This window comes from Carcharodon carcharias, chromosome 5 (genome assembly GCF_017639515.1).
Source record: "Carcharodon carcharias isolate sCarCar2 chromosome 5, sCarCar2.pri, whole genome shotgun sequence".
NCBI lineage: Eukaryota > Metazoa > Chordata > Chondrichthyes > Lamniformes > Lamnidae > Carcharodon > Carcharodon carcharias.
In genome coordinates, this window is record NC_054471.1 from 84009536 (window position 1) to 84030520 (window position 20985).

Below are 20985 nucleotides of genomic sequence, written 5' to 3' on the forward strand. Positions count from 1 at the left end.
GAAGAGGCATCTGTGAGGTCCAAGTCAGCTGACGAGCCTCTGGATTTGGCCTTTCAGCTCATCCTGGAGAGTCAGCAGGAGGAAGCGGAACATCATGCAAAAAGCTGTTGGAATCCATCAACAGAGTGGCACGTAAGTCAAACAAGTGCGTCCGCTGCTCTCTGATGAAGTGGTGCCCACATGTGCACGTATGAAGATCTCCATGGAGAGGATGGCGGATGCCATGGAGGCCCTGGTCCAACAGAGATGTGTGCAAACCTGCACTCCATCATAGGAGCTAGGAGTGAGTTCCTGCAGTGGCAATATGAGAGGGAAATGAGGCAATTTGATGTCTCTTCAAGTGCTCCTTCCCCTCAAGGAGTCAGGCCAGGTCCCTGGTCACCCGAAGGGAGGAGGAACAGCAGCTGGACACCCCTGGGCTGTCCTCTCTCCCTGAGTCCCATTGCCTGTGAGCCCCTCAACCTCGTCCTCTGTCGCCGCAGGGGGAGCAGTTGGCCAACGAGCGATTCTAGAGGGAGAAGTGTGTGTGTGGCAGGGCCTTTCGGAGCCTTGTACAAGCACTTTCCCACACAAGCGGATCCTTCCCGTATCACACTCATCTCAATGTCCTGAGCATTTTCAATGCTGCCTGCTGGGGTTCACTTTCAGTTGTCCATCTGAGCTGACCTGCATCTCCACCCACCCAATGATCACACTCCCATGCAGCATCCGATCTCACCCACCATGACTCTCATTTCACTTTCAATTTAGACGGGATAGTGGTGACACAGTATTTCATTCACTCCCCTGTCCTTTCCCCTCCCCCAGTCACCCATTTCATTTCCCCCATCACTATTGACCGCCTGGCATCACCTTCCACATTCCTTTTCCTTTGGGGATTTTTCTGAAAGTCCCTCCCCCACCCCCCTTCAGTTCACTCCCCAAGAGGCAGTCATGGACTGATCAGAGCCCTCCCTTGCACGTTCACCTGGACATCCCCCACTCTGGGCCCCTTCCCCCCCAACCGGAACCCCTCCCCACCTTGGAACTACCCCCCTTAGTCCTGCCCCCAGCCCCCCAGACTCTCCCCCAGCTTAGTCCTTCCCCCTTCCTGACTCCTTCAGACACCCTTACTTCTACTGCCACTCTTAGTCCTTCCCCCTTCCCAACTTCTTACTCCAGATTTACTCCTTACCTCTTCCTGACTCTTTCCTCCACCCTTACGCCTTCCTCCACCTTTACTCCCTCCCCTCTCCACAACCCTTCCTCCCTCTGGACTATCTTCCCTCTCCGCATTCCTTCCCTTACACCTTCTACCTCCCCAGTTGCTGTCTTCTCCCCCGTTACCTCCCCCTCTCCTGTACTCCCTCCCCATGACAACTTTGTTCCCCCTTCCAACCTCACCTCCCTGACACCTTTATTCTCCCCTCCCAACCTCACCCACTTGATACTTTCGTTACCCCTCCCACCACACCCACTCGATACCTTCGTTACCCCCCCCACCTCACCCACTCGATACCTTTGTTACCCCCCCCACCTCACCCACTCAATACCTTCATTACCCCTTCCAACCTCACCCACTCGATACATTTGTTACCCCCTCCCAACCTCACCCCCCCACTGACACCTCTTCCTTTCCCAGTTGATCCTAGACCTTCTTCTCCACTCCCTCAGCCATCATCCATTGTGAGCAGACCCTCAGCGGTGACTTTTCACTTTCCATGAGCTGCTTCGCAGTGGAGCCATGTCCACGAGAATCCATCAGCATGCCATGGGCATTCCTCCAAGATCCCATTGCTGTTGGGCTCCAGCATCTTCTGTTCCTCAGATGTCCACGATGTAAGTAAGGCCCTGGCAGTAAGTTCTGACTTCTGCACGTCACACTTATCAAGACATGTCCTGCACCGGTGTGTTTTCCCGCCCAGGTGGGTGGATGATAGTGCGGTGGAGGGAGAGGGGGTGTGTCCAGCAGGCTAGCCTTATAATGATATGCTGATGTATTACAGTCATAGAGTCACAAAGGTCTGCAGCACAGAAAAAGGCCCTTCAGCCCAACAAGTTTGCGCCGGTCAAACAAGTACCAAACTATTCTAATCCCATTTTCCAACACTAGGCCCATAGCCTTGTATGCCATGGCATCGCAAGTGCACGTCCAAATGCCTCTTGAATATTATGAGCGTTTCTGCCTCTACCACCCTTTTAGGCAGTGAGTTCCAGATTCTCACCACCCTCTGGGTGAAAAAATTCTTCCTCACATCACCTCTAAGCCTCCTGCCCCTTACCTTAAATCTATGCCCCCTGATTATTGATCCCTCTACCAAGGGGAAATGTTCCTTCCTGTCTATCCTATCTATGCCCCTCATAATTTTATACACCTCAATCATGTCCCCCCTCAATCTCCTCTGCTCCAGGGAAAATAACCCCTGTCTATCCAATCTCTCCTCGTAGCTAAAACTCTCCAGCCCAGGCAACATCCTGGTAAATCTCCTCTGCACTCCCTCTAGGAATGATCTATTACAATGGGGTTCCCTTGTCCGATGGTGGGGAACGTGGCCCACCATCAACAGGCTGAGCAGCCGATCACAAATTGGTTTCACAATGTTGTGAAACCGATTTTTGGCCTTCTTGCCATAGTGTTGCTCACGCCGTCAAACACGCTCAATGCCACTGGGTATGGAAAATTCCACTTATAGTGTATCCATAAATACCCTGTCAAATCCTCTTAATATTGATCGATCTGATCACTCCTTAATCTCCTATACTCAAGGGTATACAAGTAAAGTTTATATAACTTGTCCTCAAATACAACCCTTCCAAGAATGCGAGAGGATGGTGCTTGATTCATTTCTATCTCTCCTTTATCTGCCAGAATCTTGAACACCTTAATAAAATCTCCCCTCAACCTCCTTTGCTCCAAGAAGAAGAACCCCAGCTTCTCCAACCTAACCTTGTTGTATCTTATTCTCTTCAGAGAATGAGGTACAACATAGAAAATAGGAGCAGGAGTAAGTCATTTGGCCCTTCGAGCCAGCTCCGCCATTCAATATGGTCATGACTGATCCGCTATCTCAATGCCATACTCTCACACTCTCCCCATACTCCCTGGCAGCTTTAGAGTCCAGAAATCTATCTATTTCCTTCTTAAATTTATTCAGTGACTTGGCCTCCACAGCCTTCCGTGGTAGAGAATTCCACAGGTTCACCACCCTCTGAATGAAGGAGTTTCTCCTCATCTCAATCCTAAATGGTCTATCCCATATCCTGAGACTGTGACCCCTGGTTCTAGGCCACCACCCCCCCCACCCCCCCACCTCCCCACCGCCCAGCTTGAGGAAATATAATTTCTGCATCCAGTCTGTCCATCCCTGTCAGAATTTTATATGTTTGAGGCCTCCTTTAATTATTCTAAACTCCAGTGACTACAAGCGTAATCGGCCTAATCTCTCCTCATACAACAATTCTGCCATCCCAGGAATCAGTTTGGTGAACCTTCGCTGTACTCCCTCTATGGCAAATATATCCTTTCTGAGAAAAAGAGACCAAAACTGCACACAGTACTCCAGGTGTGGTCTCACCAAGGCCCTGTACAGCTCCAGTAAGACATCCTTGCTCCTGTACTAAAATTCTCTCACAATGAAGGCCAATATATCATTTGCCTTCTTAATTGCCTGCTGCACCTGCATACTTGCTTTCAGTGACTGGTGTACAAGGACACCCAGATCCCTTTGTACATCAACATTTCCCAATCTATCACCGTTTAAATAATACTCTGCCATTCTGTTTTTCCTACCAAAGTGGATAATTTCACACTTATCCACATTATACTGCATCTGCCATGTATTTGCCCACTCATTCAACCTGTCTAAATCGCCCCGAAGCATCTTAGCAGCTGCCTCATTGCTCACATTCCCGCCAAGTTTTGTGTCGTCAGCTAACTTGGAAATATTATATTTGATTCCTTCATCCAAATCATTGAAATCAATTATCAATAGCTGGGGTCCAAGCACTGATCCTTGTGGTACCCCACTAGAAACCACCTGCCACTCCAAAAAAGACCCAGTTATTCCTACTCTCTGTTTCCTGTCTGCTAACCAATTCTCAATCCATGCTAATATATTACCCCCAGTCCCATGTGCTTTAATTTTACACACTAATCTCTTACGTGGGACTTTATCAAAAGTTTTCTGAAAATCCAAATACACCACATCCACTGATTCTCCCTTATCTATTCTGCTAGTTACAGCTTCAAAAAGCTCCAGTAGGTTTGTCAAACATGATTTCCCTTTCATAAATCCATGTTGACTTTGTTTAATCCCGTTGATATTTTCTAAGTGTCCAGTTATCACATCCTTTATAATAGACTCTAGCATTTTTCCTACTACTGACGTTAGGCTAACCGGCCTGTATTTTACTGTTTTCTCCCTTCGTCCTTTTTTAAATAGTGGGGTTACATTTGCCACACTCCAATCTGCCAGGACTTTTCCAGAATTGACAGAATTTTGGAAGATGACAACTAACACATCCACTATTTCCATGGCCACCTCCTTTAGTGCACATATACTAACACAAGCAGTAAGGAACTGGGTTGAGATCGTGGCCAGATCGGTGCCACTTCTCATCGATGTTGGTACAAAGTATCTTATTCTTAATTTTGAAAATAAAATGCTTGTACATTTTATACAGCATGCCATTGCTCACAGGTCTAGAGATGTTCAGCAGTCTTTAGGCTTTCTGAAGTAAATTCAACAGTGTTGTTGAGGACTCTAGGCATTCAGCTACCCCATAAATATCTTCATAATTTCTAACTGGTATTCATTTATGAAATACAACCAACTAGTCACACAAGGACAATTATGCCACCACTTACAGCTTTATTGGGTGGTCAACTAAATAAGAGGCCACATCTCGCATGAATTGTCCTTTTATTCATTTATGGGATATGGGCTTTGCTGGTGAGGCCGGCATTTATTGCCCATCCCTAATTGCCCTTGAGATGGTGGTGGTGAGCTGCCTTCTCGAACCACTGCAGTCCATGTAGTGTAGGTACACCCGAGGAGCTGTTAGGAAGGGAATTCCAGGATTTTGACCCAGCGACAGTGAAGGAATGGCGATACATTTCCAAGTCAGGATGGTGAGTGGCTTGGAGGGGAACTTCCAGGTGGTGGTGTTCCCATGTATCTGCTGCCCTTGTCCTTCTAGATGGTAGAGGTCGTGGATTTGGAAGGTGGTGCCTAAGGAGGCTTGGTGAGTTCCCGCAGTGCATCTTGTAGATGGTACATACTGCTTGGCCACCCCACTTGTGTGACAGGAATGTTACTTGCCACTTATCAGCCCAAGCCTGGATATTGTCCAGGTCTTGCTGCATTTGGACATGGACTGTTTCAGTATCTGAGGAGTCACAAATAGTGCTGAACATTGTGCGATAATCATTAGTTAGAAAGGTCTCTGTCACTCACTGTGAGGCAAAAGTCCTGAGGGATGAAACATATGGAGATTTTCAAATACCAGTTGGATCCTGATCTACTCAGCCTACATAGGATTCTCACACAAATGGCTGTGGAATCAGTTAAGGAAATGTCTAGTAATTATTTTCAATGACAGCACTGGTAATTACATTAATGGACCAGCTAATGGTCACAGAACAATTAATTTTAATTTTAGCAAATTCTTGATCTTAGGCCCCTGAGAAGATTAAAAGCATATTTCAGTGGATTAATCCACCTCTATATAGGCACACTGCTGGGAAACTAAAGTTTTAAATTCCAGGCATTTCATAGAACAACAGGGGGAGACCGCTCAGAACATTGTTCCTTTGCTGATCCTTTCACAGAGCTATCCAATTAGTCCCACTCCCCTTGCTCCTTACCCCATAGTCCTGCAATGGTTGCTTTCCAAGTACTTGTCCAATTTCCTTATGTAAGTTACTATTGAATCGCTTAGGCAGTGCATTCCAGATTGTAACAACTAGCCGGGCTCAAAAGAATTCTCATCTCATCTCTAACTATTTTGCCAATTACCTTCCATCTGTGTCTTCTGGTTACCCACCCTTCTCCCACTAGGAACAGTTTCTTGTTATCAGTTCAATCGAAAACATTCATGATTATTAAGACCTCAATCCAATCTCCACTTGACCTTCTCCACTCTAAAGAAAACAAACACAGTTTCTCTGTATCCACGTAGCTGAAATTTTATATCCTAGTTATTCTAGCAAACCACCTCTGCACCCTCCTTCCTGAAGCCTGATGCCACAGAATTGAACACAGTACTCCAGCCAGGGTTAAATCAGTATTTCATAAAGGGCTAGTATAATTACCTTGCTTTTGTACAAGATGCACCTATTTATAAAGCCAAGAATCCCATTGGTTTTTTAAACAGCTTTCTCAATCAGCCCTACCACCTTCAGAGAGTTGTATATATACCAAGTCTCTCTCAAGTCTCTTCTTTAAAACTGTACCACTTATTTATATTAACTCTCCTTATTCTTCCCACCAAAATGCATCACTTCACACCCATCTGCATTAAATTGCATCTGGCAAGTGTTTGTCCATTTCACCAGCCTGTTACTGTTATCTTACTTATAGTTTATGCAGGTCAGAGTTTCATTTCGTCCACAAACTTTGAAAGTGTGCCCTGTGCCCTGGTCCAGGTCATTAATATATATCAAAAAATGTAATGGTCCTAATACTGACCCCTGAGGAACACTACTGTAAATACCTTCCAGTCTGAAAAAAATAACATTTCAACTTTGCCCAGAGAGATTTTATTACCAGGAGTGATCTTAATAAAGAACATTGTGAAGTATTATCATTATCCCCGAACATAATATCCATGATGGACTACACTTCAGTGCTTCACTTGCACTTCCCTCAATTTAGTCTACTGCATTCGCTGTTCCCAATGCAGTCTCCTCTATATTGGAGAGACCAAATGCAGATTGGGTGACCACTTTGCAGAACACCTACGGTCTGTCCGCAAGCATGACCCAGACCTCCCTGTCGCTTGCCATTTCAACACACCACCCTGCTCTCATGCCCACATGTCCATCCTTGGCCTGCTGCAATGTTCCAGTGAAGCTCAATGCAAACTGGAGGAACAGCACCTCATCTTCCAACTAGGCACTATACAGCCTTCTGGACTTAATACTGAATTCAACAATTTTAGATCATGAACTCTCTCCTCCATCCCCACCTCCTTTCCAATCCCCCTTTTTCCAATAATTTATAATATTTAAAAAAATATTTTTTTTTCCCACCTGTTTTTAAATTTATTTCAATCTATTGTTTTATCTCCACCTTTTAGCCTATTTCGATGCCTTCCTCCCACCCCACCCCAACTAGGGTCATCTGCCACTAGATTGTCCTGCTTGCTACCCTTAATGTCCATTAGCACGTTCCTTAGATAATATCACCACCGTCAACACGTCTCTGTCCTTTTGTCTATGACATCTTTGGCAGACTCTTCTTTGCCCCTACCTATCACTGGCCCCCTATCCAGCTCTACCTGTCCCACCCCCCTCTACCAGCTTATATTTCACATCATTTCTCTATTTCCTTAGTTCTGATGAAGAGTCATACGACTTTGAAACGTTAACTGTATTCCTCTCTGCAGATGCTGTCAGACCTACTGAGTTTTTCCAGGTATTTTTGTTTTTGTTTCAGATTTCCAGCATCTGCAGTATTTTGCTTTTATGGACTACAGCCCATGGAATTAATTTTGTATTCATATCTATCTCTTTGTTCTGTTTCTTTCTTTCGATATCCTTGTGAATTGATCAGACCTGAAAATCTATGCCTTTTTTAGGATTTTTTGTATTAGTGCTGTCCTCAGTTTTCTGCAAGGAGACAAGGCTTCAGAACTTCCTTGGAGCTAATCACACTGTGTAATTGTAAGTTTACCAGACGTGCAGTGGAAACAATTGCTGCCCATCTTGACACCTCTTTTCTTGATTGGACCTGCCAGCAAGATTAGAGTTTTGACTCACAGCTCCCTGTGACTTGAGTGACTGGGCACATATCAGAGCTTAAGGAGCCGAGTGTTTTTTTCACTGACTGCACTGTACCAACCAATAAACTACACAAAAGCAGTCTACCCTACAGCGGGGAGACCAAACGCACATTTGGTCCGTTCAATCTGCAAAGCATGAGCTTCCAGTCACGTCATTTTAAGTCCCCACTCCCACTCCTGCACTCCTACAGGTCTGTAATTAAGCTCAGTACAGTTTAAGGAATAGCATCTTATCTATCAATTCAACACTTTACAGACTTACGGAGTCAATAATAAATTCAGTAATTTCAGATCATAACCACTTCTCCCGTTCATTTTGGCTTTGGACAGCAGCTGTTGGTGAGGATTCTGCTATTTCCCATTTAAACCTCCTCAACTCCCATTTTTTGTTTCTTTGGCCTTGCACCATCAACCCTTTTGAAATTAATCACAATGGTCATTCCTTCCCTTTTGTTCTTTTCCTCCCTCCCCTTTACCCTGTCTCTATATATTTTTTTTTAATCTGTTAGCCCTTTAACTTTAACCAGCTCTCAAATATTTTTGGAATCTTCTCAGGGGCATAAGATGATTTGCTACTCGACAGCACAGAAGGAAGTGCCGAACTGTCTTCAGTGCTCATTTCACCACCTGGTCACTTACCCCATCTTCTGTCTACTCTCGATCTTTAACAAAGAAACGGAAGGGGTCACTAACAGTGCTATCAAGTGACGCTTACTCAGCAATAACCTGCTCATTGATGCTCAATTTGGGTTTTGCCAGGCCCACTCAGCTCCTGACCTCATTACAGCCTTGATCCAAACATGGACAAACGAACTGAACCCAAGAGGTGAGGGGAGAGTGACTAACCTTGACATCAAGGCTGCATTTCACTGAGTGTGGCATCAAGGAATCTGAGCAAAACTGGAGTCAACGGGAATCAGTGGGAAAACTCTTCGCTGGTTGGAGTCATACCTAGCACAAAGGATGATGGTTGTGGTTGTTGGAGGTCAATCATCACAGTTCCAGGACATCACTACAGGAGTTCCTCAGTATAGTGCCCTAGGCCCAACCATCTTCAGCTGCTTCATCAATGACCTTCCTTCCATCATAAGGTCAGAAAAGGGAATGTTCGCTGATGATTGCACAATGTTCAGCACCATTTGCAACTCCTCAGATACTGAAGCAGCCCATGTTCAAATTCAACAAAACCTGGACAGCATTCAGGCTTGGGCTGACAAGTGGCAAGTAATAATTGCGCCACACAAGTGTCAGGTAATGGCCATCTCTAACCATCGCCCCTTGACTTTCAATGGCATTACCATTGCTGAATTCTGCTCTATCAACATCCTGGACGTTACCATTGACTAGAAACTGAACAGGACTAGCCATATAAATATTGTGGCTACAAGAGCAGGTCAGAGACTGGGAATCCTGTGGTGAATAACTCACCTCCTGACTCCCTAAAGCCTGTCCACCATCTACAAGGCACAAGTCAAGGGTGTGTTGGAATACTCTCCACTTGCCTGGATAAGTACAGCTCCAAAAACACTCAAGAAGCTTGACACCATCCAGCACAAAGCAGCGTGCCTAACTGGGACCCCATCTATCACCTTAAACATTCACTCCCTCCACCACCAATGCAGAGTAGCAGCAGTGTGTACCATCTACAATATGCACTGCAGGAACTCACCAAGTTTCCTTCGACAGAACTTTACAAACCCATGACCTCTACCTAGAAGACAAGTTCAGCATACGCATGGGAACAGCACCACCCGTGAGTTCCCACTCACCATTCTGGCTTGGAAATATATCGCCGTTCCTTCACTGTCACTGGGTCAAAATCCTGGAACTCCCTCCTTAACAGCACTGTGGGTGTACCTACACCACATGGACTGCAGCAGGCTCACTAATCCTTCTCAAGGGCAACTAGGGATGGGCAATAAATGCTGGCCCAGCCAGCGATGCCCACATCCCATGAATGAATAAAAAAAACCTTTTTGTTGGGATGGAACAACTGTGAGATTTGCAAATGGCAACAAAATAGGAGTAAAGTTAATACTTTAGCAGACCAAGGGGAGCAGCAAGTGAAAAATTGATGTAATAGGGAGTGGTCTAAAACAAGGCAAATTTCAGTGAAACACCATAAAGTGATTTGATATAAAATAATTGACAGTAATTAAACATTGAAGGGAAGTAGGCTCGGTGTGGTGGAAAAGCAGAGAGTTTTGGCTGCAGGATCACATTAAAGGCAGCACCTAAGGCGGATCGCACCATTTAAACAAGCCTCATGGAATTCTAAACTTTCTCACAAGAGTTATAGATTATAAAAATGAGAGGTAATGATAAGCAAATATAAAACTTTAATTAAGCCCTCAGTTAAAGTCCTGTGTGCATAAGTACCACCACAGAGCAGAAGGGGCTAGAATGGGGGGCCAAATATGACAAGATTAAATGCAAGAGATTTAGAATACAGAAGAGAAATGTCTTTACACAGAGGGTCATTAGGATAAGGATGAGGATGAGTGGCTGGGGCAAAGACTATGCCAATATTCAAGTTTCAAATGGATGGGTGCTGAAAGGGGGTTGAAAGGATTGAGGAATAGGGTGGGAAAATGTGATTCAGATGTTTTGCTCGTACAGTGGGTCAATACCAACTAAAATTGGCTGGGCCAGATGATCTGTTTCTCTGTTTTAAATTCTATACGTTACACTTTATTTAAAATGAACAAGAAAGCAAAATATTAGATGCTAGTCACATACATAATCTAGGCAGTCACGTTATATATCCATATTTTGTGAGTTAACACCTTTCATTGATTCTGCAGGATGCGTTAGGAATTAAGACGGTGATGGTGTGTTATAGTTCACTCAGTCTGTTTTGCTATGGTAAAATACACTTCTACATGCATGTTTTAGTCTGGAGCTAGGGATGTTAGAGGCTCCAATGTTCTTTCCACCACATGGCTGACCAGAAATCTCACCCACTCTTAACATCTGCCATTGGTGTGTACTAAAAGGATTTGCAGTTTAATACTCAACCTAATTGACCACGTCATGAACGCATCAAGTCCTGGAGTATGGGGACTCGAACACAGAGTTTCTAGCTCGGGGGCAGGGACACCACCCAATGTGCCAGAAGAGTTCCTTTGGAATTGTTCTTGGAGGCAAATGCCATGAATCTCTATTGGCATCTGTGTATCAAAGGAGCCTTGTTAAGAGTTAAGACAATTTGTTCGGTCATATTTCTGACCTAAATTTGAATCACTGGGATTTGGTTTGGGTGTCTGAGGTGGAGGAATAAGATGTTTGTGGGTCTTCAGAAAAACGCCACAGATAAACAGCATTCCAACATACACCTGTCAAAAATTATTCCACCTGCATGTCAGTTAAACAGATAATTCCCTTTTGTCCAAGGCCAACATTTGTATGATGTACAATTCAATGTGTGGTTTTTGAGGTTGATTAACGCAGTTTGTGTGTATGAAACTTGAAGCTGTGACAGCAGGAGGGGCAGAGAGCGGGACTGTGGGAGGGGGAGAGAGCGGGACTGTGGGAGGGGGAGAGATCGGGACAGTGGGAGGGGGAGAGATCGGGACAGTGGGAGGGGGAGAGATCGGGACAGTGGGAGGGGGAGAGATCGGAACAGTGGGAGGGGGAGAGATCGGGACTGTGGGAGGGGGAGTGAGGTCAGGACTGCAACTGCTGGGGGTTTTTGAGGGTTGGACAGAACGGGCAGAGAGGAATGGGGTTGCATGCGATGCCACATTTTCTGAAGAGCCATACACAGTAGCAATGTCACATGCAGAGAGGCGCAACCTCTAAAAGAATGAGCAAAACTGGGTGACATTACCTTGCATAAATTTTGTAAGATTGTTTGCAGTCGTGTGTGAATGGGGAGAACGGGGTGAAAACTGGAGATTCTCACTGCAGTCAGGGAGCATCCCAACTCCAACACATGGAGATGCAGGAGGGCCAAAGTGCATTATAGCAGATACCTACAGTGATGCTGCGAGCTGAGTGCTCCACCATGATTTACAAAAGGGGAAGTTAAAAACAACAATCTTTCTCAACTATCTCCTTGTGTCTCCTAGCCCAGAGTTTAGGGAGCTCCAGAACTGCAAACAAACAATATAAGTTAGAACATCGTTTCTTCCACCTTGCTTTTCCACACATTTTTCAAAACATACACAGAAATTGGTGTACAATGCCCCATTTTAAGCCCAAAACCAGGTCAAACACATGCCAATTTCTACACTACAATCAACTTTAACTCAATGTGCCCCACACCAGGTGCCAGGATGTCAGATCAGGCCCACCACATAAATTAATTCAGAAGCCTTGATTTAGGGTCCAGAAAGAAGGTCACTTTTGTAGCAATCTCACAAGGATACATGAAATATTAAAGTGACATGTCTAACTTAAAGTATTACATTGAAATAAAATAGAAGCTTTCAACCAATGAACATAAACTTCAATTCATTCATGTGTGCTCTGCCTGAAGACAGGTCCTTGGCTCATTGTCTGCGGATGCTTCATCCTGAATTGTTTTCTTGGCAGTTCCTAACAGCGGCGGTGAGCCATTGCCTGCCACTCTCAGGGACAGGGCAGGAAGCAGGTCACAAGTCTATCTCAGCCAGAAAAGAATCGCCCCCGAGCAGTTAGTGTTATTCTAAACCAATCACCAGCCATCTATCCAGCTAACCAATCTTCAATTGTCAAAAAGTAAACTTAAAATTGATTTTAGGAAGAACCTCTTTACTCATAAGATAAGAAGTTTCTGGAATAAATTGTCAGCTGGATTTGACCTAAATCTGAGTTACTGGGATTTGGTTTGGGTGTCTGAGGTGGAGGAATAAGATGTTTGTGGGTCTTCAGAAAAACGCCACAGATAAACAGCATTCCAACATACACCTGTCAACAATTATTCCACCTGCATGTCAGTTAAACAGATAATTCCCTTTTGTCCAAGGCCAACATTTATATGATGTACAATTCAATGTGTGGTTTTTGAGGTTGATTAACACAGTTTGTGTGTATGAAACCTGAAGCTGTGACAGCGGGAGGGGGAGAGATCGGGACTGTGGGAGGGGGAGAGATCGGGACTGTGGGAGGAGGAGAGAGCGGGACTGTGGGAGGGGGAGAGAGCGGGACTGTGGGAGGGGGAGAGAGCGGGACTGTGGGAGGGGGAGAGATCGGGACTGTGGGAGGGGGTGAGATCGGGACTGTGGGAGGGGGTGAGATCGGGACTGTGGGAGGGGGAGAGATCGGGACTGTGGGAGGGGGAGAGATCGGGACTGTGGGAGGGGGAGAGAACGGGACTGTGGGAGGGAGTGAGATCGGGACTGTGGGAGGGGGTGAGATCGGGACTGTGGGAGGGGGTGAGATCGGGACTGTGGGAGGGGGTGAGATCGGGACTGTGGGAGGGGGAGAGATCGGGACTGTGGGAGGGGGAGAGATCGGGACTGTGGGAGGGGGTGAGATCGGGACTGTGGGAGGGGGTGAGATCAGGACTGTGGGAGGGGGAGAGATCGGGACTGTGGGAGGGGGTGAGATCGGGACTGTGGGAGGGGGTGAGATCGGGACTGTGGGAGGGGGAGAGATCGGGACTGTGGGAGGGGGTGAGGTCAGGACTGCAACTGCTGGGGGTTTTTGAGGGTTGGACAGAACGGGCAGAGAGGAATGGGGTTGCATGCGACGCCACATTTTCTGAAGAGCCAGACACAGTAGCAATATCACATGCAGAGAGGTGCAACCTCTAAAAGAATGAGCAAAACTGGGTGACATTACCTTGCATAAATTTTGTAAGATTGTTTGCAGTCGTGTGTGAATGGGGAGAATGGGGTGAAAACTGAAGATTCTCACTGCAGTCAGGGAGCATCCCAACTCCAACACATGAAGATGCAGGAGGGCCAAGTGCATTATAGCAGATACCTACAGTGATGCTGTGAGCTGAGTGCTCCACCATGATTTACAAAAGGGGAAGTTAAAAACAACAATCTTTCTCAACTATCTCCTTGTGTCTCCTAGCCCAGAGTTAAGGCAGTTCCAGAACTGCAAAAAAACAATATAAGTTGGAACATCGCTTCTTCCACCTTGCTTTTCCACACATTTTTCAAAACATACACAGAAATTGGTGTACAATGCCCCATTTTAAGCCCAAAACCAGGTCAAACACATGCCAATTTCTACACTACAATCAACTTTAACTCAATGTGCCCCACACCAGGTGCCAGGATGTCAGATCAGGCCCACCACATAAATTAATTCAAAAGCCTTGATTTAGGGTCCAGAAAGAAGGTCACTTTTGTAGCAGTCTCACAAGGATACATGAAATATTAAAGTGACATGTCTAACTTAAAGTATTACATTGAAATAAAATAGAAGCTTTCAACCAATGAACATAAACTTCAATTCATTCATGTGTGCTCTGCCTGAAGACAGGTCCTTGGCTCATTGTCTGCGGATGCTTCATCCTGAGCTGTTTTCTTGGCAGTTCCTGACAGCGGCGGTGAGCCATTGCCTGCCACTCTCAGGGACAGGGCGAGGAAGCAGGTCACAAGTCTACCTCAGCCAGAAAAGAATCGCCCCCGAGCAGTTAGTGTTATTCTAAACCACTCACCAGCCATCTAGCCTGTACCACCAATCTTCAATTGTCAAAAAGTAAATTTAAAATTGATTTTAGGAAGAACCTCTTTACTCATAAGATAAGAAGTTTCTGGAATAAGTTGTCTGTCAGCTGGATTTGACCTAAATTTGAGTTACTGGGATTTGGTTTGGGTGTCTGAGGTGGAGGAACAAGATGTTTGTGGGTCTTCAGAAAAACTCCACAGATAAACAGCATTCCAACATACACCCGTCAACAATTATTCTACCAGCAAGTCAGTTAAACAGATAATTCCCTTTTGTCTAAGGCTCATCAATAGTGAGGGAACATATTCATCATAGTTAGGGAACATATTCAAACATTTAGGAGACAGTGATCATTGAATCATAAGGTTTAGGATGACAGTAGAAAGGGACAATGGGAAATCCAGAGTAAGAATAATTAACCGGGACAGCCGATTTCAATGAGGCAAGAATGGAGCTGGGCCGGATAAGTTGGAACCAAAGATTGGTGGGAAAACTGTAGCTGAACAAGGGATCCCTTCAAAAAAGAAATGGTTCAGGCACAGTCAAGATACAGTCCCTCAAAAGGGAAACATAGGGCAAACAAATCCAGAGCTCCCTGGATGAAAACGGAGATGGAAATTAAGATAAAGAATAAAAAGTGTGCTTATTTCAGGTGTCAGGTAGAAAATACAACTGAGAACCAAGATGAAAAGAGGAGGTTCTGCGGGGAGGGGAAAAAGCAAATACGAGAAACAAAGAGGGATTATGAGAAAAGACTGGCAGCCAACATAAAGCAGAATCCCAAAGTCCTCTAGAGGCATATAAATAGCAAAAAAGGAGTAGGGCTGATTAGGGATCAACAAGGGGATGGAAGCAGGGGCATGGTTGAGGTGTTAAATGAATACTTTGCATCTATCTTTACAAAGGAAACAGATGCTACCAAGGCCATGGTGGCAGACGAGGAAACTGTCACTAAAAGGGTTCAAAATTGGTAAAAAGGAGGTATTGGAAAAACTGTCAGTACTTAAAAGTTGGCAAGGCACCAGGACCTGATGAGATGCATTTGAGGATAGAAGGAAATGAAAATGGAATTGCAGGGACACAGGCCATAATCTTTCAGTCTTCCCTAGACTCAGGGAAGTTGCCAAAGGACTGAATAATTGCAAACATTACGCTTTTGTTCAAAAAAGGTTGTAAGGATAAGCCCAGCAATTACAGACCAGTCAGTTTAACTTTGGTGGTGGGGAAGCTTCTAAAAACAATTATTCAGGATAGAATTAGTAGTCACATGAAAAATATGAATTGATAAGGAAGAGCCAGCATGGATTTCTTGAGGGAAAATCGTGTTTATCTAACTTTTGAAAAGGTAACAGGGAGGGTAGATGAGGCTAATGCTGTTGATGTGGTGGACATGGACTTCCAAAAGGCATTTGATACAGTACCACACAACAGACTTGTGAGAAGTTATAACTCATGGAATAAAAGAGACAGTAGCAACATGGATAAAAGAATTGGCTGAGTAATAGCAAACAGCAAGTAATGGTTAATGGATATTTTTCAGGCTGGAGGAAGGTTTGTAGTAGAGTTCCCAGGAGTCGGTATTGGGACCCTTGCTTTCCCTGATATATATTAATTATCTAGATCTTGGTGTGCAGAAGACAATTTCAAAGTTTGCGGATGATATGAAACTTGGAAGCATTGTAAACGGCCAGGAGGACAGTGTAGAACTTCAAAAGGACATAGACAGGTGGAGTGGGCAGACAAGTAGCAGATGAAGTTCAATGCAGAGAAGTGTGAGGTGATTCATTTTGGTAGGAAGAACACAGAGGGACATTATAAAATAAGAGGTACAACTCTAAAGGGGGTGCAGAGAGATCTGGGTGTATATGTGCACAGATCATTGAAAGTGGCAGTACAGATGAAGAGAACAGTTAATAAAGCATACAGTATCTTAGGCTTTATTAATAGGGGCTTAGAGTACAAGAGCAAAAAGGTTATGCTGAATTTGTATAGGCCACCAGTTAGACCTCAGCTAGAGTGCTGTGTATAGTTCTGGGTGACACATTATAGTAATGATGTGAATGCATTGGAGAGAGTACAGAAGAGGTTTACAAGAATGGTTCCAGGGATGAGAAACTTCAGTTATGAAGATAGATTGGAGAGTTTGAGGTTGTTCTCCTTGGAGAGGAGAAGGCTAAGGGGAGATTTGATAGAGGTGTTCAAAATCATGAAGGGGCTGGATAGAGTAGGTAGGGAAAAACTGTTCCGCTCATAAAAGGATCGAGAACGAGAGGGCATAGATTTAAAGTGATTTGTAAAAAGAAGCAAATGCGATGAGAGAGAAAACTCTCTCACACAGCAAGTGGTTCAATCTGGAATGCGCTGCCTGGAAGTGTGGTGGAGGTAGGTTCAATCGAGGCATTCAAGAGGGCATTAGATGATTATTTGAACAGAAACAATGTGCAGGGGTTACGGGGAAAAGGCAGGAGAATAGCACTGAGTTATAATACTTATCCAGAGAGCCGGTGGAGAAACAATGAGCTGAATGCCCTCCTTCTGCACTATCATGATGCTGTGATTCTGTGATTCCATGTTATCTGGATGCCCTAAAAGGGAGATAAACTGGAGGAAAGATGGAATTGCCGTATGCTGAAGCTTCTGATGAAGATGTAGTTGTTCCTCGCTCACAGTCGTGAGTAATATGGTTTCAGTGACACTATAGACCATTGGCTTCAGCGAGTACTGTGTGGGCTATTCTGAGCATTATTTTCTCTGAGGAGGAATTTGGGCTGATTTGGATAAATAGGGCAAATGTTGCAGTTTCCACAGCAATCAGTGATCCTGCCACAGATGCAGATATTTTGTCAACAACCCTGCATTAATCCTGCTCAAACCCACCAATCTCCCACAATTCATGTTCGCAGCTAGACTTCTTGGCTTGTGGTGTTACTGTTCAACATCGGAGGTGAGTGATCATACCAAAAACTGAAGAAGATTCCTCCTAACTGCTCCTGCTATACTTCTACTTCTAAAATCAAACCCTTGGCTGTACCAGGCTGCACCAGGATTTGATTCAGCACCAGCTGTGTACAGGTTACAATGTACCAGGATTTGATTCAGCACCAACAGTATACATCTTACAATATACCTGGATCTGATTCAGCACTGTGTACAGGTTACAAGATACCTGGATTTGATTCAGCACTAACTGTGTACAGATTACAATATACCTGGATTTGATTTAGCACTGTGTACAGATTATAATAGACCAAGATTTGATTCAGCACTAACTGCGTACAGGTTACAATGTACCAGGATTGGATTCAGCACTAACTGTGTACAGGTTACAATATACCAGGATTTGATTGAGCAATAACTGTGTAGGAGTTACAATGTACATGCAGCCAATACTGACATTTCCAAAGTTGTAACAATCTTTTGTGTATTTGATTTAACAGATTTCTAACTGTCTTGGTGTTTCTGCCCACCATTTTCCCTCTTCCTGTAATACACTTGTGATTGGTGGGGTGGTGTTCCACATGCACTGCCTGGGATTGGGTGGGCTGAGACTGAGGGTAAGAGAGGGAGATCCCCACCCACAGACCTGGACTGCATGGTTGTGGAAAGAGATTACTGAGCCTTCTAAATGTGAGCCCCACCCAATGAACACCCAGTGGAGGGAGGCCCTTGTGACGGGGACAGGTTGAACCTTGCAGGAGACAACCCATTGGAAGAAGCAAGTCTGATGTTGCAACATTCCAGTTTCCCTGAGGGCTCCTACGTCAGACAAGAACAATATTGACTGCACAATCAAAGAAACAGACTTAGAATGTAATGCTTTATGAAAATCTCCTCCAGTCCTACAACCCTCTGAAATATCTATGCTCCTCTAATTCTGTCCTCTTGAGCTACCATTGGTGGCAATGCCTTCAGTTGCCAAGCCTCTGAGCTCTGAAATTCACTCCTTAAATCTCTCTACCACTCTCTTCCAGTAAAATACTCTTTAAAATCCACATCTTTGACCACGTTTTTGGTCACCTGTCCTAGTAAATCCTTATGAGACTCGGTGTCAAATTTTGTTGGACAATCAATCCTGTATCAAACCCTGGGATGTTTTACTATGTAAATGGCGCTATACAAATGCAATTTGTTGTTATAATTCTCACCCTACACAAGAGGTTTACAAAGATAGTCTGGTGGTGCAGGCAGACTCATTATAATTCACTCTTTGGAAAGTGAAAACTGCACAGAGAGATGTTGTGTTACTGGGGTCCAGTAGTATAAATGCTGGATTCTCCAGAACTTATTATTATTTTGAGCAAAAATCAGGAAAACTCAGATAAGAACATGGAATGTGATCACCCCTTTTGAAATAATCTAGTCTTAGAAATGATTCAAGCTTTTAACAATAACGAATACTTGGGCCAGTAGTGCCATCAACCGTAAACCCTTTAAATACTGCCTCTGAACAATCACGTACAAGAAAAGCACAGCTAAGTCAAACTTAACTACTACTGCGAAAAGGACACACAGTTCCAATGGATTGGTTGCAAGATAAAGGCAGTGAAATCATGAGCTACTCACCGGAGGGCCAATGAGACCAGGTTCTCCCAAGTCACCGATCGGTCCCTGTTCACCCTGTGTAATCACAGTGAAGAAAAGGTACTTTAAATTCTGTGTCACTATGAGTTAAGTTTTCATTTCACAGTTTTGCACTGTTTTAAGTTTACAGTTTGCTTTCAAGAGATTTTTAGAACCATAAATTAGTGCAACAAAGAACATTTTCCTAAATCATGTTCCTGATGCTAAACACATCATGCCACTGAAGCCCCTACACTTTTTAAAGCTTTCTTAACTTCTACATCGCTACATCTAGTTTTGCTACCTGTTTTATTTGCTGTAGAGCTGCCTGTCACAACCCTTCGGCCAAAAAGGGCAAGGTGATCAGAGCTATAGACTTCAAACTGTGCAACAATCTGGACAAGTTGAGAAATGATTTCGCCTCAAGTCACATGAAACCTAACCAGGTGCTTCTGGAGCTGGTAATTCGGGCTGCCTGTCCCCCACAGCCTTGTCCATCCTGCATGAACCTGGAGAAGAGCACACAGTGTCCTTTGGTATGGGGAAGGCTTTCTGTGGCCGATGGGTACTGCAGGAACTGGAGGACATAGACCATAGTTGATTCAATCAGTTCCCTCTATCTTATGGTTTAGTTTTCTTAATACTTGGGTCCCTCTTAAAAAAAGGGAGGCAGAATCACAGAATTGTTAGGATATAGAAGGATGTCATTCGGCCCAACGCATCTGCACTGGCTCTCCAAATAAGCGTTATGAATCAGTGCCATTCTCCTGCCCTTTCCCTGTACCCTTGCACATTGTTGCTATTCAAATAATCATCTAATGCCCTCTTGAATGCCTCTATTGAACCTGCCTCCACTACACATCCAGGCAGTGCATTCCAGACCCAAATCACTGGCTGTGTGAAAAACTTTGTTCTCACATCACATTTGTTTCTTTTGCAAATCACATTAAACCTGTGCCCTCTCATTTTTGATCCTTTTATGAGCAGGAACAGTTTCTCCCTATCTACTCTGTCCAGCCCCCTCATGATTTTTAACACCACTATCAAATCTCATCTTAGTGTTTTCCTCTCCAAGGAGAACAGCCCCAACCTCTCCAATCTATCCTCATAACTGAAGTTTCTCATTGCTGGGACCATTCTTGTAAGCCTCTTCTGCATCCTCTCCAATGCTCGTTCACATCCTTCCTATAGAGTGGTGCCCAGAACTGTACACAATACTCCAGCTGAGGTCTAACTTGTGTCTTATATGAGCTCAGCATAATCTCCCTGCTCCCTGCTCTATGCCCCTATTAATAATGCCCAGGATACTGTATGCTTTATTATCTCCTCTCTCCACCTTTCCTGCCCCCTTTAATGGCTTACGTACATATACACCCAGGTCTCTCTGCTCCTGCACACCCTTCAGAGTTGTACCCCTTATTTTTATATTGTCTATCCATATTCTTCCTACCAAAATGCATCACCTCACGCTTCTCCGCATTGAACTTCATCTGCCACTTATCTGCCTACTCCATCAACTTGCTATGTCCTTCTGAAGTTCTATACTGTTCTCCTCACAGTTTACAATGCTTCCAAGTTTCAAATCAACCGCAAACTTTGAAATTACCTCCTGCACAACAAGATCTAGAAATGAACATATATCAGGAAAAGGAAGGGTGTAATAGCGATCCCCGGGGAACTCCACTACAAAACTTTCTCCAGCCAGAAAAAATATCCATTGACGTTACTCTTTGTTACCTATTACTCAGCCAACTTTTTCCCATGTTGCTACTGTCCCTTTTATTCCATGAGCTATAACTTTTCTCACAAGTCTATTATGTGGCACTGTATTGA

General features: G+C 44.4%; 1 protein-coding gene across 1 annotated transcript in view; it reads right to left on the reverse strand.

Moving 5' to 3' along the window:
* Window positions 1-20985, reverse strand: part of col9a1b (collagen, type IX, alpha 1b) — a 200552-nt gene that overhangs the window by 45007 nt on the left and 134560 nt on the right. Inside the window, 1 exon segment of the mRNA XM_041187359.1 lies at window positions 19156-19209. Coding sequence (XP_041043293.1) covers window positions 19156-19209 — 54 coding nt within the window.